This window comes from Ailuropoda melanoleuca, chromosome 16, assembly GCF_002007445.2.
Source record: "Ailuropoda melanoleuca isolate Jingjing chromosome 16, ASM200744v2, whole genome shotgun sequence".
Classification (NCBI taxonomy): domain Eukaryota; kingdom Metazoa; phylum Chordata; class Mammalia; order Carnivora; family Ursidae; genus Ailuropoda; species Ailuropoda melanoleuca.
Genome location: NC_048233.1, coordinates 64,720,958 through 64,748,440, shown reverse-complemented (window position 1 = coordinate 64,748,440; position 27,483 = coordinate 64,720,958). Strand labels below are relative to the sequence as shown.

At 46.9% G+C, this 27,483-nt stretch overlaps 1 protein-coding gene across 1 annotated transcript in view; it reads left to right on the top strand.

Annotated features, from left to right (window-relative positions):
- The first annotated feature begins 14,990 nt into the window (after positions 1-14,990).
- The window catches only part of ABTB2 (ankyrin repeat and BTB domain containing 2), a 173,020-nt gene continuing 160,527 nt past the window's right edge, over positions 14,991-27,483 (top strand). The window contains exon 1 of the mRNA XM_019801154.2: positions 14,991-16,411. Within this exon, the coding sequence (XP_019656713.2) occupies positions 15,052-16,411 (1,360 nt within the window). The 5' untranslated portion in view covers positions 14,991-15,051. The remainder of the gene's footprint in view (positions 16,412-27,483) is intronic.

Sequence of the window (27,483 nt, the reverse complement as noted above, 5' to 3'; positions counted from 1 at the left end):
GTGAAATAAGTCAAGCAGAGAAAGACAATTATCATATGATTTCTCTCATCTATGGAACATAAGAACTAGGATGATCGGTAGGGGAAGAAAGGGATAAAGAAAAGGGGGGTAATCAGAAGGGGGAATGAAACATGAGAGACTATGGACTATGAGAAACAAACTGAAGACTTCAGAGGGGAGGGGGTGGGGGAATGGGATAGACTGGTGATGGGTAGTAAGGAGGGCACGTATTGCATGGTGCACTGGGTGTTATACGCAACTAATGAAGCATCGAACTTTACATGGGAATCCGGGGATGTACTGTATGGTGATTAGCATAATATAATAAAAAAAATCATTAAAAAAATAAATAAATAAATAGTCACATGAAGCCAGCAGCTACAATTTTGGACAATGTGGTATCTATCTTGGATCAATCAAGGTTCTAATGGGAAACAGCAGGCTTAGTCAAAATCAGGTAATTTGAGGAGGATTCGTTTATAAGACAATAATTACAAAGGTACAGGTGTAGGGGAAATGACCTGGGGCTAGCGGCAGCCAAGTTGTTACCACGCCTAGGCCTGCAGGGTCAAGGGGAATGCTTGGTTCCTGGAATCCGAAGGACAGAAAATTCAGTAGATTTTACCATGTCAGGAGGAGTGGAAAGACACAGCCAGCCTGAGATGACCTTACATGAGGAGCCGAGGGAATAGATGTCCTACCCCACTCGCTTTCCTTCCTTGGATCTCCAGCAGAGGCTCCCCATCGGCCAGACCCAAGAGAGAGTCAGACGGCAAAGTTGCTCATGGGTCCACACTGGTCAGCTTCCAGGATCAACAGCAGGTAGACAATAGATCTAGGGGGAGAAACAGAAGATATCTAGCACATGAATCTTGACCCCAGTGCTTGCTTCATTATTATTTATTGCATCATACCTATACATGTTATTCTTTTTTTCCATATGGGATCGTGATTTACCAAAAAAAAAAAAAAAGCGAGGAAGGAAGGAAGGGAGAGAGGTCTTAAGGGAGTGAAGGAAAAGAGGAAAAGATAAAATAGAAGATGACTAAGAAAGAAAACAGATCTGATCAGTGAGCTCCTGCAACATAGATTGCTAAGAACCTGATGGATTTATCAAAACTGAAAAACATTATCAAAATGAACATTATCAAATATTTTTGTCAAGTCAATGAAACAATATAATTTTTCATGCTATATATTGCATTTTGCTACCCTGATGAATCTCAGATAGTAGCCTCTATTTTTTAATCTTAATATCTTTCTTTTTAAAGTAACCAAAATTAGGGGCGTCTCGTGGCTCAGTTGTTAAGGATCTGCCTTCGGCTCAGGCTGTGATCCCGGAGTCCTGGGTCTGAGCCCCATATCGGGCTCCTCTCCTGGGAGCCTCCTTCTTCCTCTCCCACTCCCCCTGCTTGTGTTCCCTCTCTCGCTGGCTGTCTCTCTCTGTCAAATAAATAAATAAAATCTTTAAAAAAATAAATAAAGTAACCAGAAATTAAATAAAGACATAACGCGCTCAGGAATGCTGTGAACAAACTCCACAATGGTGTGGATCTTTGGTTTTCTTTGCCTTGTTATGTGTTGGAACTGCACTTCAACGTTCTGGATAAAACTAGAGCCACAAACTCGAAATGCGGTTTGTTTTTAAAGATGTGTGTATCGGTCAGGAATGTTTTGGCTGACGGTGAAAGGCAACTGACTAACAGTGGTTTCACAGAGACTATTTTTCACACATTAAAAAAGGAAGATCTGGATACAGGCAGCTGCTGGTGTTGGTTCAGTGGTTCAATAGTTCCTGGGCTGGCATCTGCAAGATTCTTCTGAACTTTTCCTGCCAGTCACCAATGACTAAAATGGCTCCAGGTATGGAGTTGAAGGCAACTGGTCTGGGCAGGGGGACGCTCTGGAGGGTATAAGCATCAGAAAAGTAGAAATTTTCTTCGGTAACCCTCAACAAACTACATCTCGTTGGCTAGAACTGTGCCACATGGCTCCCTTTAGCTGCAGGGAGGCTGGGGACAGGAGTCTATTTATAAAGCTTTTGCAACCTTCTTAGGGAAGTTGGCAGGAGCTAAGGGGGTTAGATACAGCTGTTCCTCAGCCAGTTCAGCTATGAATGGCTAAAACTTTTCACCTGCAATGTCCAAAATATCTACCATGAGAATGATGAATTGTTTGGCTTGAGGAGTAATTTCTAGAAGGCCTCTGTTTATATGTTTATGTTGCCTGGAAGTGTGACACGGCACCAACACACTTGTGCCCTTTATCATGTTAGCACTGATTTGTTTCTGAAGATTGGCTAGCAGTTGCTGAGCATAAAGTCAGCCGTTAAATTAATAAGATAGCTAGGCTTTAACATAGTAGAAATCTATCAGGAAATCACCAGACATTTAGAGTAGACCTTCAGTATCGATAATCAGGCGAAGGCACTAAATTTAGCCAGGGGCAGGTATAAAGGCAGAAGACACTGAGAAATCAATTTCACCCGCCATGCTTAGCCCAGGGTAACTCTCAGAGCCAACTCCTGCAGGGTAAGGCAGAGTCTTTCCAGCATGTGCTGCCCTACCACCTGCCTAGAATCAATGAGACATGACAAATGGACATCACGGAGATGTGATGACAGCGAGATACAGACCTAGACTTGTCCCCTCATAATAGGGTGCTCCCTAGGAGTGCAGACTCTAGGGTTAGACTCCCAGGGTCCAAATCCTGGCTCCACTCCCTCTGTGACTTATTCACGGGGTTGTAATGAGGATTGAACAGCTAATGAACGTAACTAACTTGATAGCACACACAGTATATATAGAAAGTGCTATGTAAGAACTGGCTTCCAAAATTAAAGCCTTTCTCCTCTGGTCTTATTGATTTCAGGCTTTAATATGTGTATGTTTTTGTTAAAAGTCTTCATTTTCTTTTTTTTCTAATTATAAAAGCAATAGAGGTTTACTACAAAGAACTCAGAAAAGACAAAGAAAAGAAACTTCTAACAATCCACAATCTCCCTCCTCCAGACACAGCCATTCATCATATATGATCCATCCACATAAAAACAAAACAGAAGTCCCCTGGAGTGCACCGGCCTTTGAAGTGTGGTGGTTTCTCCTTGGCTGAACTGTTACAGGGGAAATAAGAAAAGCGTGTCTTCCTCCAGCTGGAGGGGTAGAGTCGTATCTATGTGCAAGTTTAAATCCGAGAAAGGTCAAGTCTCTCTCCTCCTGTTAGGTCTGCAATCGACGACGGCGTGCTAGGGCCTGAGACCTGCCCCGGCCAAAACCTCCCGACTCCATTTTAGAGAGATTTCCCATTACTAATTTTCACAGTTCTTTTATTTGTTTTTGGTATTATACATGGAACTGTGATCAAGGTCCTTAGAGTGACTTTCTTCGGCACAGCCACCGTCATGTCCTTAGGATAAGTTCTCGAAGGGAAATTACCAGGTCAAAAGTTATGCTTATTTTTAAGGCTTTCGAGGAGTATGCTTCACTTGATCTCCAGCAAACAGGCGTTAAAGTATGCACTGATTTCTTCATCCTTCTTGAAAGCACTCAGTATTATCATTTGCTTTCTTTGCAGTGTTCCTGAATACTTTCTGAGATCCCAAACTGGACGGTGTCTTTGAGGTAGATCCCACAACCCAAACATGGGGTTTCTGTAAGTCATTTGTCTTCAGCCCTTGGCCCCTGACCTTTTTTCTTAACTTTGCCTCGAGAACCTCCCATGGTGGATTGGATTTTTGCCATATTTACAGCTGGAGATACTTTATGTCAGATTCGATTTGGTTGTTTGAGAGTTGAGTTCCCAGGTATTTCTGATCATCCTCTAGGTTTGAGAACCACCACTCTTTTCACATAGAAGTTTTTTTTATAATAATTTTTTATTATGTTATGTTAGTCACCATACAGTACATCCCTAGTTTTTGATGTAAAGTTCCATGATCCATTACTTGCGTAAAACACCCAGTGCACCATGCAATACGAAGTTTGTTTTAATGTAAATACATTGACTACATTCTTAGGTTAGAGCAAGACAGATGGTGTGATTGTGAACATTATGCTTTGAGACTAAAGTTGAAATTTTTCAACATTCTTTGGTCTGCTGTAGACTCAATTATTGAACATTTACTCACCACCCTCTACATACCTGACCTACGTACTAGGGATATAAAGATCAATAATAATAATCCTAACCCTGGAGAAGCTTGGGCTGAAGGGGAGGCAGATTTGTAAACAGATAAATCACAATGCAATGTGAAATATTCTATTAAAACATTTTTCTCATGCGTCATGATAGCACAAAGTGCTCTGTGGGGACGACTGGACATTAAGTAACCTTTCGTTCATTCATTTATTTTCATAATGCTTAATAGAGCCAGGACCTACAGTTTTATTTGCAAAATGTATTGTTTTGCTATAATAAAGCAATACACGCTTCAGAAAGATTGGAAAATGCAGGCAAGCAAAAAACAAAAACAAAAAAAACCCCAACATTAAAACTGTAACCCCATCTATTTTATCTACCTTGAGCCACTATTAGCACTTCAGGATTTTAAGTTGTTTTCTATTTTTTTAAGAAAAGTGGGATCAAAACATACAGGGTTTTTTATCCCTTTCTTCCCCTACCGATCTTCCTAGTTCTTATGTTCCATAGATGAGAGAAATCTTATGATAATTGTCTAAAGAAAGGGGGGGTAATCAGAAGGGGGAATGAAGCATGGGAGACTATGGACTCTGAGAAACAAACTGAGGGCCTCAGAGGGGAGGGGGGTGGGGGAATGGGATAGACCGGTGATGGGTAGTAAGGAGGGCACGTATTGCATGGTGCACTGGGTGTTATATGCAACTAATGAATCATCAAACTTTACATCAGAAACCAGGGATGTACTGTATGGTGACTAACATAATATAATAAAAAAAACATTAAAAAAAACCGTACAGGTTTTATTTTTTTTTTTTAAGATTTATTTATTTGTCAGAGAGAGAGAGAAAGAGCAGAAGCAGGGGGAGCGGGAGCGGCAGGCAGGGGGAGAAGCAGGCTCCCCACTGAGCAAGGAGTCCAATGCGGGACTCAATCCCAGGACCCTGGGATCATGACCTGAGCCGAAGGCAGATGCTCAACCAACTGAGCCACCCAGGCGCCCCAACATATATATTTTATAATCTGCTTTTTTTCATTCAATAGATCATGAACATATTTCAAAATAAAAGATATATTTCTACAACAGCATTTAAATGGTTACATATTATTCTACTACGTGGATATTCTATTATTTATTTTAGCAATCTGCTATTGTTAGATATTTACTTTGTTCCTATCTTTTTTAGAGCCACTGACAATACTGCAATGGATTTTGTTGTTGCTGTTGCTGTCGTTGCTAAATAGCTGAGCTCATTCTAATTTCCTTACCACAGATTCCAAGAAGTGAAAGCTTGTAACATTTGAAGTACTTCACCTGTAGGGAGATTCAGAGACAATGGCCACAACATAAGACTCCCAGCTCAGCTGTGTTTTGTAGTCTTGGGTTTTAGTACCAGCTGCTATCGATTAAACTTCATCACAGGGGCGTGTATGATGGGCCAAAGTTCAATGACTTTTACCCCCGTGGCTTGCTGGAGGCTATCACCGTGCTATAAAACACAAGATCATGACAAGTTCTGAAATGCAATGTCTTCTTGAAGCCTCAATGGCCGGCTGCCTGGAATAATTTGTAGACTACCTCCCCGCTCTTTTTCTTTTTTCAGATATTTTGCCTAATGTCAATATTTGTAACTCAGACTATCTACACCTTTGGCAAGATTCTGCTTGGGCCACGTTTAGCTGTGGCTTGCCAAAACCATGGGTATATTTCCTGCTTCGCGAACTTACATGTGACCCTTTCTCAACTCCACACTAACTGCCAGCATGTTAATTTTGCTCAAATAAAGAGCAGTTTGCTCTCTGGGGGTTATATTCTTGTTTGAGAAATGAAAGGCAGGACAAGGAGGTGGGAGATTCCTTCAATGATAAACAATGAACCAGGGCCTCCAAGGCAGGTCCGATGTGAGCATAATGGTACAGTGATTCCAACACAGCTTGCCTAGTTCTTCTGGCTTCAGTGTGCCCCAGTTTATCAAATATTGGAAACAACCCAGGAGTCACATTATAGAGCATGAAAAGATATAGTCCCCAAGATTATATCCTGGGTTCCACTAGCCCCTCTTAGATCACCAGTTTCCAGACGAAGTCCGGCAAAGGTCTTATTCCACTCTGTAACACTTTGAAAAGTGAATTCCAACTACATGACAGATGAATTCCAACTATATAACATTCTGGAAAAGAAAAAACTATGAAGACAGAGACAGTAGAAAGATCAGTGGTTGCAGTGGGGGGAGGGGGAGATAAATACATGGAACACGGAGAATTTTTAGGGCAGAGAAGTTTTTCTGTAGGATACTATAGTGCGGGACACATATTATACATTTGTCCAAACGCATAGAATGTATAACACCAGGAGTGAACCCTAACGAACCCTACGGACTCTGGGTGATGATAGTGTGTCAGTGTAAGTTCATGAGCTGTAGCAAAGGTACCCAGGCAGTCAGGGATGCTGATAATGGGGAGGCCATGTATATTTGGGGGCAGGGAGTATATGGAAAATCACTGTACCTATCTCTTATTTTTGGTGTGAGCCTAAAACTGCTCTAAAAAAATAAAGTCAAAAGAAGGAAAAGGAAAGAAGCAGCAGATGACAGCAAAACAGAGTTGCCTCATCAGAATTATATCAACTACTCCTGAAGAATTTCAGAAAGCAGGTTGTAATTTCAGACTCATGGATGAGTGGGTGAGGCAAATGGCATTTATTCTTGTCATTAAGATGGCAGAAGGGACGTGAAGACGGCCACAATCTGAGTCATCACTTTACATAATTGTCATATTAACATTAAGCAAGAATAAAGAACATTGACTCTATTTCTCCTGCTCCCTGAAAATAGAATGTTTGTAGTGAGGTGGTTAGGTAATTGGAAGACCTACTTCATTAAGTAGTTTTTAACTGTGGGCTGAGTGTTTGGGGTGACTTTTCCTGTTTGCTGTCATAAATGATGTATCTTGTTACAATACTGGTTTCTTTCTAGCTAATCTACCTGACCTTGAATCTTCTTCATTTTGAAGAGAGAAAGATTGCTCTAAATTGTAGTGCTTAATGAGTATTTACAAATCCCCTTTGCTGTACAGTCTTCACAAGCAAGGAGATACAAGGAGATCGAGCTTTCAGTTTCTGAGCAATGAACGTTGCATATTTCAGCGTAAGTCAACTGAATTTAATGCAACAAATATTTATTGAGTGCCTCTTCTGGGTTTAAACAGCTCTAGGTTCTGGAGGCAAAAGGGTATAGAACAAGAGACGTAAAACAGGTTTCTTTCAAAAACAGGTAATGTTATTGAAAGGAAAAGACATATATCCAAGAAACAATTCGATTATGTTTTGGGCATACAAGATAAATGTCATTCACTCATCTATTCAACAAAAATGCTGAATGCTTTCCCTGGGCCTGTGCTAGGTAAGAACCAGGGATACATAGTTCAATGAAACAAAATCTCTGACTTCAAGGTGCTTACAGTAAAATGGAAACAAATCAGACAAGTAAACAGGAGTCTCATCACACTATGGTGAGGAATGATTGCAATCGAAGTGGGGTGAGGGTTGGAGTAGGGTACAGGAAGGTTATAGAAAACTTCACAGAGAAGATAATTCCAGCAAGCTCAACTAAAAGGAACTGGGGCTTTCTGGAGAAATAACAGATCCAGGTCTGAAGCAGGGAAATGTAAGCCTTGTAATTTACATTGTTTCTTTTTTAGAATCACTGACAATACTGCAATGGATTTTGTTGTTGTTATTAAATATCTGAGCTCACTCTAATTTCCTTACCACAGATTCTAAGAAGTGAAACTCTGTGACATTTGAAATGGGGTGAGGGCATAGCATTTGCTCATGGGCTAGACTGCTAGGCTAAGTTTCAGCTAGAAGCTAGGAGTAGGAACTCTGCTGATTGGAAGATATGTAGGATTTGTGAAGGCAGTATGTAAACTGGTATAACAATGGGGGGGGTATTTGGTGATCCATATTTAAAAAAAAATAAAGAGCATACCCAGTGACCCATAATCCCACCTCTAGGAATCTATCATATAGAAATAACTGAAAGGGGAGAAAGATTCGTGTACAAAGATTCACAGCATTGTTTGTACAACAGAGGATGAAAGACAGAAATAGGGGGAAGGAAGCAAGGAAGGAAGGAGAGGGAGGGAAGGAGGAAGAAAGAAAAAGACAGGAAGAAAGAAGAAGAGAAGTCCCTCCATAAAGGACTAGCTGAAAAAATTAAGGCACCCAATGCAATGGAATATTATTCTGTCTTTGAAAAGACTGCAGTAAAATACGTTACTAACAGACTTGGAAAGATGTCCACATTATCTTTTCACATGATGTCCTGCAGAACATGTACATAACATAAACTCATCCCTGTGAAAAGAAAAAAAAGTGTGTGTGTGTGTGTGTGTGTGTGTGTAGAAAAAGATGTATCTGTCAAGCTCAAGGGAAAATTCCGGAAGGCCCAGTTGTTAAGGGGCATGAGCCTGAAGGAATAAACAAAGAACTCCTACCTCCTACTCTGTACAGTTTGTTAATTGGTGGGTTTATGGTTGGTACTTATCCTTATTTTATTTTCCAAATACAAATTTTAAATATAGAAAAACATGTAAATCTTAGAAATAAAGTTGCTATCCTAGATTCCTAGTGTAAACTTTAAAAGCATTTCTTTCCTTACTTAAGGGAGGGTGATGATTTAAAAACCAAAAACCATACACAGGAAAAATAATTATTAGAGAATTACTCCCTTCAACATCCTATAGACAGCCCCTTGATAAAAGTGGGGGGTGTATTGGCTTCAATTCAGAAATTAAGAGAACAGATTAATAGTGATTGTTCCTACTGATAATAACAATTATTTTCACATAGGAGGGGAAAATAATACATCAAGTGTACCTTAAGCCCTGCCATCTAAAGCAACACCCACATTTGCAAGTGTCGTCTTGGCATCAGGGGCAGTATTTTGTAACCCTGGGGCACGTTCTCTTAATGTGAAACCAGCAGGACTCGAATTAAGAATGGTCCTATTATGGGGCTCCTGGGTGGCTTTGATCAGCCCTCTCTTGATTTCGGCTCAGATCATGACCTCAGAGTCATGGGATTGAGCCCCGAGTCGGGCTCCGCACTCAGCATGGAGTCTGCTTGAGATTCTCTCTCCCTCTCCCTCTGTCCCTCCCACTCATGCTCTCTCTTTATAAAATAAATAAATGGAATATTTTTAAAAAAATGGTTCTACTAGGCCTGCTTCAAACTGCTGAGTCAGCCTGGCAGGCAGACTTACATGGACATTATCCAACGTTCTGACATTTGCGATTTGCTTTCAAAAATACTGGGAGGTGGGGAAGTAGGTGACAGTGTAAACAAGGCTGGCCACAAACTGATCATCAGGAAAGCTGGGTTATAGGTGCATGAGGGCTCATTATCAAATTCTGTCCATCTTTCTATGTTTGGAATTCTCAGTAATAAAAAGTTTTTAACTAAGATCATTCAAGTAGAAGTCAACAAATCTTGGTTATTAATCATGTGTCTGATTCTGGTTTGTTGACCAAATGGAGTCAAGAAAATATTCTATGTTCCCGTGTTCATCTGTAATATAGGGGGTCATCCCTAATGCCCACTAACCTCTTCAATTCCAAGCTGATTATTTTGGACTGCTTTTTAAAAAGACTAAAATAGAGTTCAATTTTAAAGCTTTAGTGCTAAATTAAGAGATATTCCCACCATAGCCTTGTCTTCAAATTAATTCAGCGTTGAAACAGGAGGAGAGACCACTGGCTGAACTCTGAATGTCATTCCCTCCAGTCCCATTCCTATGCTGGGAGCTGTGTACAATCACTCCTGTAATATTCAGCATCCTTGCTTCAGGGAAGACAGAGACATCTTCAGATTATGCAGTGAATTCATCAGTAGGAATCACTATTTGGTCCCAGAGCTATCCACTTGGGAAATTTAAAAAATTTTTAAAGATCCAGCTCATAAGTCAAGAATTTCATTTCTTTAACGAACACATTTTTAGCAAAGCGAACAAGAGCGCCACCTGCTGGAAGCCTCTGAACTTCTGACGTGCAACTTGAAGAGCAAGTTTTCTGGACTCCCTGCATTCCAATCGCCTGAGACCCATAGGTTAAAAACAAAGTTTCATAGGCTCCAAGCCTACTGAATTAGAAACTCTGCAGGTATGGCTCAAGAATAAGCATTTTTGTACCAGTCCTCAGGCACTTTGAGGTTGAAGAGACAAATGCCTTAGCATTCTGGGAATGTTTGTCGAAAATACTTTGACCTGGATCACACTCCAGGCTTCCTGAATCAGGACCTTCAAACAAGGTCTTGATAAGAATCATTTGGGAATGCTTGTCGAAAATACTTTTACCTGGATCACACCCCAGGCTTCCTGAATCAGAACCTTCAAGAAAGGGGGCTGGGACTTCAGATTTGCAGTAAGAATGCCAGATGAGTCTTACAAGATAAATGTTTAGTAAAATATCATATTTCACCCTAGATATGCTCTATACCAGGACAGAAGAGCACAACTGCACTGCCTTGATAACCAGCATACAGAACATCCAGATATGGGGGACTTGGCGCTATTACCTCCTTGAGCTTTTTCCTTGGTTTTCTGTCCTCTTGTTTGAATTCAGCTCTGTAGTTTCGAGTTCCAGACCATCCCCTAAAATTCTTGCCGTTAATCCCCAGGTGCAGATGGTTTCGCCTCTGATAGCAGCTAACAAGTCAGTGATACCAACTGCCTAATAAGCAGAATTCCCCCCTTGGAGAAACATTCCCCACCCCCACCCCCATCTTGTTTACTCTGTAAACCTTTTGATTTGTGCCAGTGCCCAAACCCGTACCAGCTCCTTTTCCCCTGTGGACCAATGCCCTAGGTTTAGATCTACCTCTGGAATCACATTTATGTCTAACAGATCACCAAACTCCAGCATTGGGCAGGGGTTAGATGTGGAACCTTGCTCTGTTCTGGGATTTATCTGGATTACCTCCAAGGGTCCTGCCTTCCAGCCACTGCCTGAGCGGACTCATAAAGCATGGGCACTGTCATTTCTGCTTCGAGCTAGGTAAAAAGTCCCCATTACTTTGCAGCAGCCCCAGGACAGGAGGAGTTCTCTGCCCAGTTAAGCCTGGGTTCAAGGAAATATGAAAGATCCCGAAATAAAATACTGTCCATCATGAATATACTAGAGGGAGAAACAGAATGCAGAATTTCCCAAACATAACAACTGATCCTTGTTTCACCGACCAACCCCTGACACCATTCTGCAGAACGTGCTTTGGAGAAGTGGATTTCTTTTTCCCTGGGTCATTTTGGAGGCTCTTTGTTCCAAATGATCTATCTCTTTAGTCATGAGGTCCAGAAAAAAAGAGAGACACAACAACCTGGTGTGTGGATTGGGCTAACATGGGTTGCATGGAGCGGAAGGATTACCTCACATTTCCCACAGCATTCGTTTCTTTTACAACAACTGAGGGTTCTGCTTGATTTTCTGTCACAAAACTTCTCTGCTAACCATGGCGTGCTCGTACAACGATGGGCACCTTTTCCAGCTCTCCTTGCATTCCACAGAGTATTTTCTTCCTCGTGTTTGTGCCATGTCGCCTCTAGGTGCATCAGCCTGTGTGGTGAGTCAAAGAACTGGCAGTCGCCCTTGGTCAGTGGTTTCTGAGCAGCTCTGCAAAGCATATTTTGCAGAATATTAAGTCTCGTATGCTTGCCTCTCTGTATAATGGGTATGTGTTTGTTTTTTGTTTTTTGTTTTTTTTTTTTATGGCAGGAACCTTCTCTAACACATCTCCGTAGTGTCTAGCAGTCTAGACCTAGCGGGTATTCAATAAATATTATTAAGAGAATTTACTAAAAATGATCCACAAACTAAATTGAAACTTGGCCTCTCTAAAGTCAAGGACATAATCTACCTTTCTCATACGAGAATTCTGTCTGTTCTTAGTTTTAACCTCTTCACTTTCAAGATAAATTCTAGGGTATTTTGTCCCCTAATCTCCAGATCGATTTTGATTTTGTAAGAAACTGTATAACAAAATATGAGACATCAGCCAAGGTAAAGTTTCTAACCTTTATTTTGAGCTTCCTCCCTTATATAATTTTTGCATGGGCAATCCCAGATTTTTAATTACTCATTGCACTGGGAATTCTCCCAATGTTTGCCATGGTTTCATCATGTTCTTTTTAACGTGTCCAGATACAAGACAGTTGTTTGTCTCCAAACATGATGTTTGGGCCAGGCCTGGGTTGCGATGATACTTCCTTTTCTTCTAATATAATTTGCATTCCTAACATTAAGCAGATTACCACCAGATTGCCTTAATTAAACACACACATGTATGTGTAAGAAGCCATGTCTTTTCTTTCGTGATCCAAAGTTGTTCACCCTGCTTGCCAACTTCCCAAAGAATTAACTGAGATCAATCAATTGGTTAATTTCTAACGTGGCTCAATGTGTCTTGTCCTCTGTCTCTATCTTCCTCCGTTTCTATCTCCCCCCATCACACAAAACACAGAGACACACTCCGAGTTTACTTTGTATGTCCAGTCTTCAAGTTGGCAGAAGACTTTGGTGAACATCTGAAAGACAAGAGATCTACAATCTTAACCATCTTTCATAACTTTCTAGTCCCTTTACCAGATTTTCCCATAAGAATTTTTTCAACAAAAATATTATAACACACATTTTCACTGTGTATCTCTAAAAGACAGGAATACTTAAAAAACACACCACACTACCATTACCACATCAAAAAAGGAACAATGATTTCATAAGAGCGAAGATCTGGGCGATGTTTCTGATTTCCAGTTGTTTCATAAGGTCAAATGTTTATTGATTCTAAAAAAATCAAATTCCAAATAAATTCCATATGTTATAATTAATAGTTGATATGTCTTCTGTCTTTTTTAGTGTATACGGTTCCTAACCATCTCTTTCTCTCCTTATAATTTATTTATCAGTGAAACTCAATTGTTTTTCCAGTAGTGTTTTCCATGGCTGAATTTTGAGGAACAAATCTTTGTGGAGTAGTTTAACATCCACGAGATTCTGAAATTTGGCTGTAGTCATGTTTGATGGTCTTTACACTTTTATGTCATCAAGTCATTTAAATGTAAGATAAACGACATCGGCTCTTTCCCAGATAACTTTTCCATTCAATAAGCTCCCTGCAGTAAATTTCCAGTTAAGAAACTTTCTCTCTTCTTAAGGGTGTGCACAACAAAGGGAAGGAAGGAAGGGAGGGAGGGAGGGAGGAAGGAAGGAAGGAAGGAAGGAAGGAAGGAAGGAAGGAAGGAAGGAAGGAAGGAAGGAATCTGTGGGCAAGTTCTTCCCTCTAAATGTCCGTTAGAGGGCGACATTTGCTTTAAAATTATATTTCCCCTAATAAGTTTTAAATTGCATCAAATTTTTTTTCGAATTTTTCACATACTGAACCTCAATATCCACATTTGACTTCTTATCTCAGTTCTATCAGATGTAGTCACATCTTGTGTCTTCTGTTAACTTGATGCTGGTGGACTTGTGCCTTTCGTATTACTTCCACCCTTGACTCCGTTCCCACTTCTAACCATGAGGTGGCGATATTGCATAAAGAAAGATCCGCAGAAAGGAAAAATGAAGCCAAACTGCTAAAGAAAAAGGAGTTTCACAGGGAAAGGGCCATTAATTTCAGAAGGAAAGAGACAAACCAGACATTTCTAGTTCGTATCCAACTCACGGCCCGAAGTTGGAACTCTGTAAGACACAGCACAAAGGAGCCATTCAGGAGCGCGGGAGGCTGATTTGGGGGCAACGCGTGCACAATCTCCTCCTTGACTTTGCGGTTCCACCGGAGGGGGGCAAAGACACGTTGGAGCACGTGTGTGTGCATAGTTGCAGGACAGCAGCCGGACAGAGAGGACTGGGCGTGGATCTGCTGGAACCAATAGAGCTCTGACTGAACCGCTTCTGGACACAGGCCCTGAGACTGGTTTACAACGGCGCTGCTTGGAGGTCAGCATTCATTTCACCCCGGAGGAAACCGAGTCCCAAGGGGGCACAGGGCTCGCCCAAGAGCACGCTGTCAGGAGGCGGTGCGTGCAGCCAAGTGTTCGGAGCGCAGGCCAGTGCTAAGTACATTTCTCACCTTCACACGCACTCGGACACGGCACCTCGGACAGAAAGGATCCACCTGACAGCCAGCACTACCGTACAGGTGTAACAGGGAAGTCACGGGCCCTTTTGAGAATCTGATAAAAGTTAGGACCCTCTCCCCAGAGTTAATACTCAGAAAACTGGGCAATTTCCCGTGGTGGCGGGGGGGAGGGGGACCACAGACCTCCTGGAGCCCGTCTATTCATCAGATCTGCTCTAATTGGAACCTGGATAGCAATGTAAAGAAAACCAGACGGATTCGGGAGAAGCAAGAGGGGGCGCCCCTCCTCCCTCTAAACACAAGTGGAGTTTCATCTCAGAGAACGGGAGGGGCCTTCCAGAAAGTCCGGGAGAGGGGTGCGGTGCCCGGTTTGTGCCCCTCTCCCCCAGTCGGCTCTTCCTCCCACCCCCGGACCCACACTCGACAAGTCAGCCTCGGTGCTTGGCTGCAGAGGGCTTGAAAAGGGACTGCGAACACCCAAAGCCTGGACGGCGGGCGGGGGGCAGCGCACAATGGTTTTTCCTTTAAATTTTTCTTTAAATCGTCAGCTCCCGAGCCTAACGCTTCGACCCCTCCTCTCCCGGCCTCTGCGCCCACCTCCCAGCGCGCTCCGGGGCTCGCGGGCCCTCTTCCCCCTCCTCCACCTTCATCCCAGCAGCTACACCCGACCCTCGGCCTCCAGCCCCGCCTCCGTCGCCGCGGGGTTTCACCCGCAGCCCCGTGAAATCTGCATAGTGACCGCCCCTCGAGGAGATCATTGGTGCAGCCCCTGCCCGTCGCGGCCGATGATTGGTGAGCCTCCCCGGGTTATTTGCATGTCGGCGGCGGCGGCGGGGTACCCAGCTGTGCGGGCCTCCCGCGCCGCGCAGAAGTTTGCCGAGCGCTTTCTCGCCGGCTGGTCCCGGACTCGCGCGGCGCCGCGAGCCGCCTCCTCCTTCTGCCGCCGCCCTGTTCTCCCGGGATTCCTTCTCTGCGGAGGACAGACGCTCTGCTGGCGGGAGGCTGAGGTGGACCAGGGGGAGTGCCGAGGAGGAGCGGCGAGGGCCGTTCCAGTGACAGCTTCGCGTCGGACGCTGGGCGCGCGGGGCCCCGGCAGCCGAGAATCTCGCCCACCTTCCCGCGGCCTCCGGGCGGGCGATGTGGCCGCTGAGAGGAAGGAGGGCGCCCCGGAGAGCCTAGAGCCTGTTCCTGCCCACTTGGGGAAGGGAGCATGGAGTTGTGAGCTCCCCTCGCTCGGCCAGGCCGCCGGCGGCAGGCTCCCCATGGCCGGGACGTACAGCTCCACTCTGAAGACGCTGGAGGACTTGACCTTGGACTCCGGGTATGGGGCCGGGGACTCGTGCCGCTCACTCAGCCTCTCGTCCTCCAAGTCCAACTCGCAGGCGCTCAACTCTTCGGCGCAGCAGCACCGCGGGGCGGCCTGGTGGTGCTACTCCGGCTCCATGAACAGCCGCCACAACAGCTGGGACACGGTGAACACGGTGCTGCCCGAGGACCCCGAAGTGGCCGACCTCTTCTCGCGCTGCCCACGCCTCCCCGAGCTGGAGGAGTTCCCCTGGACAGAGGGAGACGTGGCCCGGGTGCTTCGCAAAGGCGCCGGCGGCCGGCGGCTGCCCCTGTTCTCCGCCGAGGCGGTGCGGCGCCTGGCCGGGCTGCTCCGCAGGGCGCTCATCCGTGTGGCCCGCGAGGCGCAGCGCCTGAGCGTGCTGCACGCCAAGTGCACCCGCTTCGAGGTGCAGAGCGCCGTGCGCCTGGTGCACAGCTGGGCGCTGGCCGAGAGCTGCGCGCTGGCCGCGGTCAAGGCGCTGTCACTGTACAGCATGAGCGCCGGCGACGGGCTGCGCCGGGGCAAGTCAGCGCGCTGTGGCCTCACCTTCTCGGTGGGCCGCTTCTTCCGTTGGATGGTGGACACCCGCATCTCCGTGCGCATCCACGAGTACGCGGCCATCTCGCTCACGGCGTGCATGGAGAACCTGGTGGAGGAGATCCGGGCCAGGGTGCTGGCCAGCCAGAGCCCTGATGGTGGAGGGGCCGGGGGCGGGGAGGTGTCCGCCGAGGCCCTGGAGATGGTCATCAACAACGACGCTGAGCTCTGGGGCGTCCTGCAGCCCTATGAACATCTCATCTGCGGCAAGAACGCCAACGGTAAGTGTGAGGGCCTCGGCCGTGGACGGATGGTAGAGAATTCCCGCTCTGGGCTTCCTAGGGCAAAGCTGGTGGGTGTTCCAGGACCTGGGAGAAAACGTTTGTTCTGAGGGTGGAGTCCATCAAATGGCTCTTGCCAAAGATCGTTCTTCGGGACCGGCTTCTGGAGGATAAAGTTGAGGTTGATGTACAACATCCTGTTCTTTGCGGCGTTGTCACTATGTTGGTGCTGTTTACGGATTGAGGCTCTTGACCAAGCTATTCTCGAACCTCTCTTACCGCGAAGCTGCCTGCCCCGCCACTCTTTGCCTTGCTTGACTGGATGTATAGTGGTCTTTCCCCAACAGCAGAGCAGATGGACTGTGGCTCTGACCCTGGATCTCTCCAGCCCAATAGCAGCAGCCAGAGGGTCCAAACTCTCAGACCTGAGCTTGGATAACTGGGATGGTAGGAAGCGTGCAGGAAACCCAGGATCAGGTGCAGCTGACTTGGGCTTTGCAGGCTTGAAGGATACACTTCAGGCCTCCTCCTGGAAGGCGGAGAAGTAGTGTTGGGTTCTTAACTGTGCTCAGTGTTGTATTTAGTGCACAACCTTATGGGCTTTCCTAAAAGAAATGATGACCCAGTAAACTTGGTTATGGGAAAGAGGTGTGGGGGATGGGCAGCTGCATGATGTGGAGTCTGAGAAGGGAACCACACTGGGCAGTTGCATTTCTCTGAAGGATGACAAGGCTTCAGTGCAAAGGGTGGAAGGGAAGCATTTGACCTTCTCCCTGGTAAGGTTAGGGTGTGACATACATATAACAGCAAACTGCCTACCAGACTCCAATTTCAGAAGTCAGCAAACCATAAATTATTTAGAATGGTACTATGGCTAGACATCCTTGCAATCTGATTGGAAGGCCATTTTGGGAACAGCCTTTGGTGGTAAACAAGTAGTCCGTGGAAGAGGCCAGATGGGTGCTGAAAAGGGATAAAGGGAGTCAAATTTAATCGTGGTTGAACATCAAAATAGCTAAAATTTAAAGTGAGCACTTAACAGTATGTCAGTCACTATTCGTAGCACTTTATACGTTAACTCAAGGAATCCTAGCAACCCTATTAGGTAGGTTCTCTCTAATCTGATCCTCAGTATACTGATGGGGAAACCAAGTTAAGCAGTTTACCCAAGATTACACAGATATTAAGTGACAAAGCTGGAATTGGAACCTGGGCAGGCTCCAGAGTTCAGGCTTCTAGCCATCAGAGAAGAGGAAACAGCTTCGTTTTTGCGAGTCCAGTTTCCAAGGAGGGCAGCTGACGTGTAAGGCCTCATTTTGAAAATAGTTTGTATGTAGCAGCACGGCTTTGCTTAGCCCTTCCTTGGTTTGGATTTTCATTCTGGCGCCACCAAAAAAAATGCGTGGAATGGAAGAGAGTTTGCCTTTTAATTTCCCTTCTTTCAGGTCAGAGTTGAGATCAGCCCAGAATCTGTGTTGATGATGTCACAGCTGATAATTGTGCTGTGCCTTCTGAGTTTGTGGTATTAACACCAGGAACATGAGCTCCAGGAGAGGAAGTGGAGGGCAGGGGGATTTCCACCCATCATCATAGCCCAGGGGAGAGTCCTATACATTGGGCCGAGGGGGAGGCCCAGACTGAGCTCAAGGAAAGCTCCCTAGGAGAAAAGACGGAGGCCCCAAGCCTATAAACCAGACTAGAACAAAAATGGAACACTAAGTGCCAAACAGAACCCAAAATTGCCCCTCAGGCACAGCTGGTGCCCAGCAGGTAGAGGAACTTCTCAGTTTTTCCAACTGCAAATTGAAGCTCGAAAGAAGAGCTGCCTTTCCAGGGTCCCCTGAAAATGTAGAGTAGCCAGAGATCGCTAGAACACGGGTGTCTTCCACTAAAGGGCTTATCCCAAAGCGCCCTTTCTTATCTAGGGTCATCACTCCTTGGGATTTTCTTTGCAGGATGAGTTTTTGACCCTCCTCCCTTACGCCAAACAATCCTTCTCAAGCTGTGGTCGTCAAGACAGCAGGACTCCACGTGACAGACAGCAGAGCTCCCTAGATGTTCAGAGCAAGCGTCTCCCTCTGAGCCTTCCCTGGTCTCCTGGGAAGTCTCTTGCAGGCAAGGTGACCATTCGCTTCCACTTAGGAACACGGCTGCTCATCTTTTATACATGAGATCCTGCTGGTGGCCTCCGTAAACAATTACTAGGCTGATTTATGAAGTCTATTTAGACAAAGTGAGCTGAATGTTTGGTAGAGGAGCAGTGAATTACTTATGCCTGAAAGCGGACTTCAGAGGGAAGCAGAAATTGCTCAGGGAAGGAATGGGAGAGCCAAACCTTTGTCACACTGAAGCCCAAGGCCGGCAAGGTTACCGTTCACACAGCTGAAGTCCAAGGGCGAAGTGGCTACACCTGGGAGGAGGGCGCCGGTTCGTGTTCTTGTCCTGCTGGTCTTCCCTTTCAATTATATCTTTATTGTTGTTGTGCCTGCTAATTATACAGCATGGGCACATGCATTTGACTCAGCTATATGGGGCTCTTAAATTTTAATGTCTTCCAACCAGGAATTTAAGGGCCCTAATCCATCTACTCCTGGCCATTACTCAGAGTGCTGGGCAAATATGGTTTTGCTCAGCCCGTGATGGGTGATAAAAGTTCTGTAGTGTTTATACAACATGATCTCAGCCTCACAGAGCAGCAGGAGTTTATATCACCTGTTCATTTGATATTGATGTCCGTGTTCCCAGGGCAGTGTCATTAAGGGATATCTCCATGGCTTCCTTATGGGAGGTAGAGAGACCACTTAAATAGGGTAGTATTTATAAGCACGGAGCTGATAGAAAATAGAAGCTTCTCTGGTTCACTGCCCCCCTGCCCCCCGCCTGCTCTTTCCTACTATCCCTGTGTGTAAGTTTGATACTGAGACTCACTCCTGGGTTTCTTCTTAGCTGTTTGTCTTACGAAGCTTTCATGAGTGTTCAGAGCATTTGAGAAAATCCTCTTCAGTTCCAAGACTGTATGTGAAATGAGAGGATTTTGCTGAGAATGTTCTTACTCCAAACCAGGAAGTGCACAAGAGTAGCCCCATCACAGGGGTAAGGAGTGCAGACTCGAGTCACAGGGTTTGGAGCTCACCTCTGCTGTTTAGAAGAGTGACCCGGGGCATATTTCTTAACCATTGTCATCTGTAAAATGGGGGGGTAATAACAGCACCTAATTCATAAGGTTGGTATGAGGATTGGGTGAGATCATAGATTTAAAGACCTTAGCACATAGTAAATGCTCAGTAAACGGTAGCAGTTCATTCAACAAATATTTACTGAGCACTGACCCTGTGCCCACCGCTGTTAAAAGTGCTGTGGACTAAGTGGAGAAGAGGGAGGGGAGGGCCCGCCTCTCATGAAGCTTATAAACCAGTGACAAATAGGGATTTACCCTTAGTAGTAAATGTTATTAAAAAAAACAAAACAAAACAAGGTAATGGGATAGTGTGACTAGAGCTAATCTAAATGACAGCCAAGGAGGGTCTCTCTGGTGTGTTCCTAGTAATAGGCAGTGTATCGATACCACTGTTGTCGAAGATTCTCTAGGCAAAATACAGGGACTGGGGACTTTTCTGAATTATTCAGTTTTTTTTATCATCTGAGGCAAGACCCAACAATCTCATTTACAGCCAAGAAATACAAGGGCTGCACCTACAGCAGGGATGTGCTGTTCTCCTGTAGGATGCAGCTAGCAAGGGGGTTACAAGCAGATTTCCCTGAGATCATCAACGAAGGGAGCGGGGGTTAATTGAGCCGCTGGTTGCTATTTCATCAGTTTCCACACCTGGGTAGTCTGAGGGAGGAAGGCAGCTTATCTTGGACTATTTTATTGAAGCCAAGGGAGCTGGTAAAACTGAAACAAAGCAAGCTTTGGAAATGAAAACCTATTTTTCCCCCCTTGGATGCCTGAGAAATGCAACCCAGCCTCAAGTAGTTAGAGGAACAAGGTGGAGTTGTTCTGCTTTTTCCAGAAGGCTTTACCTGACTCCTCCACAGCCTCTCCTCGACATTTCTGCGGCGCCCAGACCATATGCTCATGTCATCTCCTGCTCGGGTCTGTCTCTCCCACCCAACTGTGAGCTCGTCGTCTCCCCGGTGCCCCGCATGGCGTCTGACGCATCGTAGGTGCTCCGCGTGTACTTGTCAGGCAAATAAATGATTCCACCACATAGATGTTTAATTCCAGAAAGTTGATTTGAAATCCTCTGACACCATGGAAGAACCTTCCCCCTTCTATACCATGGCAGAGAATTTCAAGTTCTTGAACAGAGGCAGCGTTTTGGAGATTCCTCTTTGATACCCTAATTTCTCACAGGGGTCCCAAGGCCAGCTGTGATGAGTAAATGTAAATGGTGGGGTTTCATTTGTATGTCAAAGGTGTATAGGAGATTCCTTCAGGGTGCAGTACCCAAAGTGGGGGTGTCACAGCAAAAGTCTAATAGGCAGCAGATAAATCCACAGGAGGACTGAGTTGAGAGACGGAGGCAGCCGGTTCCCCTAAGAATAGCAACCCCACCCCGCCCTTGCCCACAGAGCTGCCCCAGAGGGCGAGCTCGGTTGATGACTATTGCTCAGAAGAGGTTCCACCACCACCCCCCTCCCCCCACCTCCAATCTGAGAAGGAACTGAAGCAATCGACTGCCGAGACGCTCCTGGGGTGCGTGAGCGACACCTAAGTTCCAAAACAAGCCAGAGACACCTTGGTCCTAACCCTCAGGTTGGTCCTTACCGCCCCACTGTCAGTATCTGGCCTTTGCCAGACAGGACAGGGGGCGGACGGCTTGGCCTGTCTCCACACTTCGACACTCTGTGCAGCACCTTAAACATTTTTCATCCGTGATCTTACTGGGTCCCCATAAAAATCCATGGAATAGAACTGCCCTTTCCCAGAATTCACAGCGAGGTCCCAGCCGTGCCAGGACCAAGCCCTGTATTGCTCAAGCCTTAGGCCTGTGCTTTTCCTGTGAAGAGTTACAGAAAAAAAGGTGTGAGGAACAGGTCAGCATGTGACCCTCACCACCAAACTCTTAGCAACTGAAGTATTTATTATAGATTTTGTTTGTAGGTGGCCTGCTGTGTCCGGGCCCCCTAAATGCATTAGGCCGGTGACTCTTCATAACCAGTGGTGAAATCCAGACCTGGACTGGCCCCCAAAGGAGTCCGTGTGACTCTGTCCAGTGCAGAGCGTGCTCTGCAAACACCATTGATCTCAGCAGCCGTGAGCACTGCTCCGGAGGGGGCAGGGAGCTCTGCTGCCCAGGGAGGGCCTTGCAAGTGTCAGCTGCTTGATCAGTCAGCCCAGCTGAATGGAAAAGCTGCGGCCTCCACTGCCAAACTCTTACGAGGCTGAGTCAGTTCAGGGAAGGAGGAAACCCAGTAGGAAAGGCACCCCAAAGGAGCCTGTGTTTAGGCCACTGGCCTCCGGGAGCTCAGCTCACTGGCTCTGGAGTTGGCAGAAAAGCCTTTATGATTTCCTGAGTCGGTGCAGTCTTCACAGGGCGAAATCTCAGTGCTGGGAGCCCATGGAGAAAAGCAGCCCCCTAGCAAGCCCTGAAATACTTTGGCTTTGAAGTCTGAGTTGGGGCCCACATTGCTTTGCCTCCAGTAAGTTGCTCCAAGTCTCCGTTGATCTACAGTAAAACGAGGGGCTGGTTCTTCTGCGTGGGGCGCTGCACGTGGTGCAGAGTCGGGGCTCCGGGATGGCCGAGCTGCTGGGTTCCGCAAGAAGAGCATCACGCAGGGTTGGACTGCCTGGTGTCCTTCCTGGTGCCTTACTTGTGAGCTGTGTGACCCTGGGCAGGTTAACTTCGGTGCCTCAGTTTCTTTCTCTGTAACAGGATTTTTCAAAACTTGTCACTGTGGACGTGTTGGACTGGATAATTTTGCTGTGGGGGCAGTCCTGTGCGTCCTGGGATGGTTAGTAGCATCCGGGCCTCTACCCACTAGATGCTAGAAGCATCCCCCACGCCCTCTGCTGCTGGCCATGACCATCAAAAATGTCTCCAGACATTGCCAGATGTCCCTTGGGGGGCAAAACCACCACTGACTGAGAAACGCTGCTCTCTCATAGGGCTGAAAACGGTACCCACCTCGTAGGATGATTATGAGGGTTTAATGGAAGCCTCTGTAAGGAACTTTGTACTCTGGCACATAAATTATTAATTCTAATTATTGCTGTATTTTTTGCAGACTCGTGTTGCATGTGCTGGTCATGTTTGCTTTTGCCGTAGTGGGAGTCTCCTGGGCAGGGGAAGATCGTGACCCAAATCCCAGGGTGACGAGGTTGAGTCACAAGGCTTTCCTTGGTGACTAATAGGTAGAAGGAAGTTAGAGAATCTGGAAAAAGCACCTTGCACCCTGCTCAGTTATGGCTCAATTGTCCCCCAGATGAAGATGAAGCCAGCTGGCAGGAGGCAGCAAGATTGGACCCCTAGCCCCTTGCTCCTGCCCACCCCTGCACCGAGTACAGTGGCAGTGCGCACGCAAAGCTCCGGGCCCCAGGGAGCAATTCCACTGTGGACATTGGACCCCGCTCATTGCAGCTGCCAGGTCCTGAGCCATGGACAGCAGGTGTTTTGTTTTGCTGGCCTGTCATGTAAACATACTTTGTGGTCTTCTTGCTTGTTTAAAAAAAAAAAAAAAAAAGGCCTAAATGGTTTTGCAGCTTTGGCGATGTGTTTGGAGCCACGTGCTGAACTGGGAGGAGAAGCTGAGCGAGCACAGCCCAAGTACACGGAGAAATGCCACGCCGGCTTCATTAACTGGCTGCTTCCTGAGAGCCAGCGGTAGACAAGGCAATGGAGACAAGTTGGAGGAGGGCCAGAATTGGTCTTACCTGGCGCAGCGTCTAGTAGGGAAAGCAAGGCACACACCCGGATCCTTACGAGGAAGTCCGGGGTTGCTGGCTTCGGTTGGCAAGGTGGTGCGGATTGCTCTCCCTCAGCTGTCCCACTTCTCCTCCCAAGCCCTTCTGGGAGGTGGATGTCACGTCTGCCCGTAGATGGGGACCTGGAAGCTCTTGGTGGGGAGAGAGCTCAAAGGGGAGAGAGAGGAGGCCTGGCTGGCTGGGAGGGAGGGAGGGAAGCAGGGCTGCTTTGTGATGATGTGGTATCGGGCCCAGTGGGATTTGGGCAGGCAGGGCCGTGGCAGGGCAGGGGAGGCAGTGCGGAGAGCACACAGGCTTCCAAACGGAGGGAACGATGTGCGCAAAGACCTGGAAGCCCAAGTGTGTGTGTTGGAGAACAGCAGGCAACCCTGTTTGGCCAGAAGTTTCAGATGCAGAACGGGGAGAGCAGGGCAGATAACACAGCAAAGAGGGACAACTTTCCCACATCTTTTATCCAGATGTTAAGAAGCCTGCCAGAGTGCAGGAAGAGAGCTTTCCAATACTCGTTTTTATAATTCAGAAATCAAGTGTGTCTGGTCCCCCAGTGCATCTTAACCACAGCCCCAGACCTCCTGTTACCCCTCTTGTTGATTGAAAGCTTGGCCTCAGCAATGCCCCCCTGTCCGTTGTCCTAGCAGTACAAGGAGCGCTGGAAGACTGAGCGAGCAGACCTGGGCTGAGAGGGCATGAAGAACACGGCTTCCATCAACCTTGCTTCTCTCATTCCACTTGGCTTCAGACTCAGCATTTCTTCCCAGGGCCCGGAACGGAGCATGTCAGGCCAAAGCAATCCCAGTACCAAACGAAGGTCAGGGCTGACAGACTCGTTAAATGAGACCATTGGATTGACTCTGGCCAAGGCAGCATTCTCAAATCCTGGAAGTGGAGAGGGACATAATGCAGGACAAGATATTTTCTTTGGTTATGAGTCTGACTTGATATGTTCAATTTCCAGTTTAGCATTGATCAATTTGGAAACCAGTAGATCAGTTCTCAGAGACGTTTAGTCACCTTTCAATTCTTGGTGAAGGTATTTCCAGAGCATTGATAATAAAGATTTCAGTTCTGTTAAATGTTTGATCTGGTGGAACCACCCTATCTCTCTGTGCCATCTGGATTGGACTCCCTAGGGTCCAGTTGAATTCCACTGACAATAATAAAATGTGATAGATTATCAATGGCCTAGCTAATAACTCTGTTGTTAGTCCTTTCCCTGACCCCAGTGAAGGAATTTTCTTGTCACTTGAAAAAGGTCTCATGAATGAAATACACACACACACAGAGTCATTTGTGGTTAATGACTTGGGGTCCATTTTTTTTTTCCCAGAAGTGAGATGAGGAGAAGGAGGTGTGTGCAGGTCCGTGATGGGAAAATTAAGTAGGGAAACTGAACTTGGCAGTACCAGATAGACAAGATTAGGGTGGGGAGAGATTAGATTGGACCTCAAAGAGGGCAAGACAAGCCTTTCAATGCATGAAAACCATCCCTGAAACTGAGGCCAAGCTTTTACTAAAAATTTTTAAAAATTATTTTTTAGTCTGTGTCTTTTAAAATATGAAAATCAGCATTTTCTATGAGGAGAGCTGTTAACAAACACAAGCTGAAGCTCACACACCAAGCAACTATATTTGCACAAGCATCTAGGACAATCCAGTTCAGAGAGCAGAGGGTTTGGATCCAGAAAATTCTGTGTTGGAGTGTGGCCCCTCCATGACCTGGAGTGAATCACACTATCTTCTTGGCTTTCTGTTGCTTTATCTGTGGTGTGAAGAGGTCGGGCTAGATCCTCCGAGGGCCCTTCTGTCTCTGATGTTTCTAGACCCCACAAGGACACTGTGAAATCATTTTCCTGAGGTCAAGCCCTGTGATTAGTATCCTTGGGAAAGAAACAGCCCGGGATGGAGCTGGACGAGCTCTCTGGAGACCTGGCTGGGTAGTAGGACTAAACACCATCCTTTTCCATATTGGGATTAACTGCGATTACTGTATTAGAGATTTCACCACTACCACCCCTCCCACCCCCGTATTGGACGGAGAAGTTCTGTGTCCTCCTGGCCGACCCAGCACTTCAGTGCTCAACAGCTGCATCCAGACCCTGGCGGGCCGGCACTGTGGTGGGATCGGCTCCCTCTGAGGTGACTTCATGCAGCCGGTGTTTGAGGCCCGCCTACCCAGACTTGGGTATTTATAGCAGGGGAGCAGCTAGGAAAAAAAAAAAAATTAAATACGCTACACCCGTCTTTATACTATGTGGGACAGAGACAGGCATTGTGAGGAATTTAGAAAGCAGGGCTGTATAATCCAGCAAGATATTTTTAAATGCTGTTTGTTACAGTTGGCAGGGCCGGTTTTTCAAAGAGGAGGGAAAGTAAGAATAAATGGGGATGACAGGCTGCCAGCAACTCCAAGCGCTGAGACGCAGAGCTCAGCGGTCCAAGGTGTATGGGTTCTGAACCCTAGTTTACCCCACAGTCACAAGGTTAGAGCAGGGCTTGGGAAGGTCACCTTGAGAGGCTCTGTGAATGGGGCGGCTTATTCACCCTCTTCCCCACCAGCCCATCCACCAGACGAAGCCCCACATTGAGAAATGAATAAAATGTTCTGAAGGAGGCAGAACATTCGGCCCCCAAAGCTGCTTCTGTGAAAACCACGGGCCTGGTGCTGCGTCGTGAGCTCCTTTCAGAGCCGGATAGATCCGTTGTACACCAGCACGCACTCTGGAAGCAAGTTGCTTGCAGCTGTTCTGGATAGAATCCTCCCGGGCCGAGCCGGGCAGGCCAGAGTGACGCTGGGACCCATGCAGTAGCAGGTGAGCACGCTCCACGGCGGCGCTGCCTCAGAAAAGGCTGCGTGGTGAGCCCCACCCGTCTAGTGGGTGCTTGCAGAGTATCCTGGGAGAGACCTGTGTGCGCTCTGCCGTGTTGGTCTTTGAGGAGACAGATGGTGGTCACAGGGGCTGGGGCTGGGGGTTGGGAGCACAGGAGAGGCCAAGAGCTCAGGTTGGGGTACGTCCACTTGCTCATCCAACAAATATTTACTGAGGGCTTACTGTGCGCCGGGCACGCTTCCAGGTCTGCTGATAGAGGCCCAGGGGGACGGGAGGGTGCAGGCCTGGGGGAGAAGGAGGAAGCATAAGAGCATGCGGGAGGAATCCCAGTGAGGCCAGCCAGGCTGGAGCTGAGGGACCTGGGCAGGGGAAACAGCAAGTGTCTGGTGGGTGCCGGGAAGCAGGTGTGGCTGGGCTGGGGCGAGTGCGGGGGAGCAGGCCGCGTCGGAGAGGGTGCGGGTGGAGAGCCAGTGGAGGGGTGGTGAGCCAGGTCGGGCCTCGTAGGCCATTGGGTGGCACTTCGACTTTTAATTCAGAGTCTGCTGGGAGCACTGGAGGGATTTCCGCACAGAAATGACCCCATGTGATTTGTACTTCAACGAGATCAGCCCTCTGGTAGGCTGGAAGGGAGGACGGAGCGGAGGCCGACCACTGGGAGGCTTTACAGGCATGCAGGCCAAACGGGGCGGTGGCTTGGATTGGGAGTCAGCATGGAGGTTATGCGTGTATTTTGAAATTAGAGCCAATGGGATACGTCAACAGCTTGGATGTGTGAAGGGTGAGAGAGGAATCGGTATGACACCAAGGTTTATGCTCTGAGCACCTGAAAGAAGGGAGTAGCCGTTGCTTAGAATGGGAACAGCTGTGTGTGGAAGAAGCCGGATGGAGCCAGAGGTCTGCATGGGAGTTCGGTGGCTTGTCCCACACTTGAGCTATCGAGAAGGAGGTTGGCCTCCAGATCTCCTTGAATGCCTTTAATCATATGATGGATTGAAACATTGCCCTCCTTTGTCTGACTGGCTAGTGGGCACTGTCCAGCAGGGTCAGATCGGGCCTCAGGCAGGAGAGACTTATTTTCAGCCTTATAATTCCACAGTTGATGGCCTTAAGGGCCCCTGAAGTTTGTTTTCCAGCTTCTTCAGGGGCAGCCCGCAGCCTTTAATGAAGTTCGTCCCCTCTGTTGTTTCCTGCCATTAACATGAGATCTGTTTAATTAGGTCCAGTTGTTGTGTGGATTGCTCTGACTTTGTGCATGTATCCGTTGGTCCTTGGAAAGTGACGCTCCATTTCAGGCCACTTGGGGTTCGTGGAGGTCA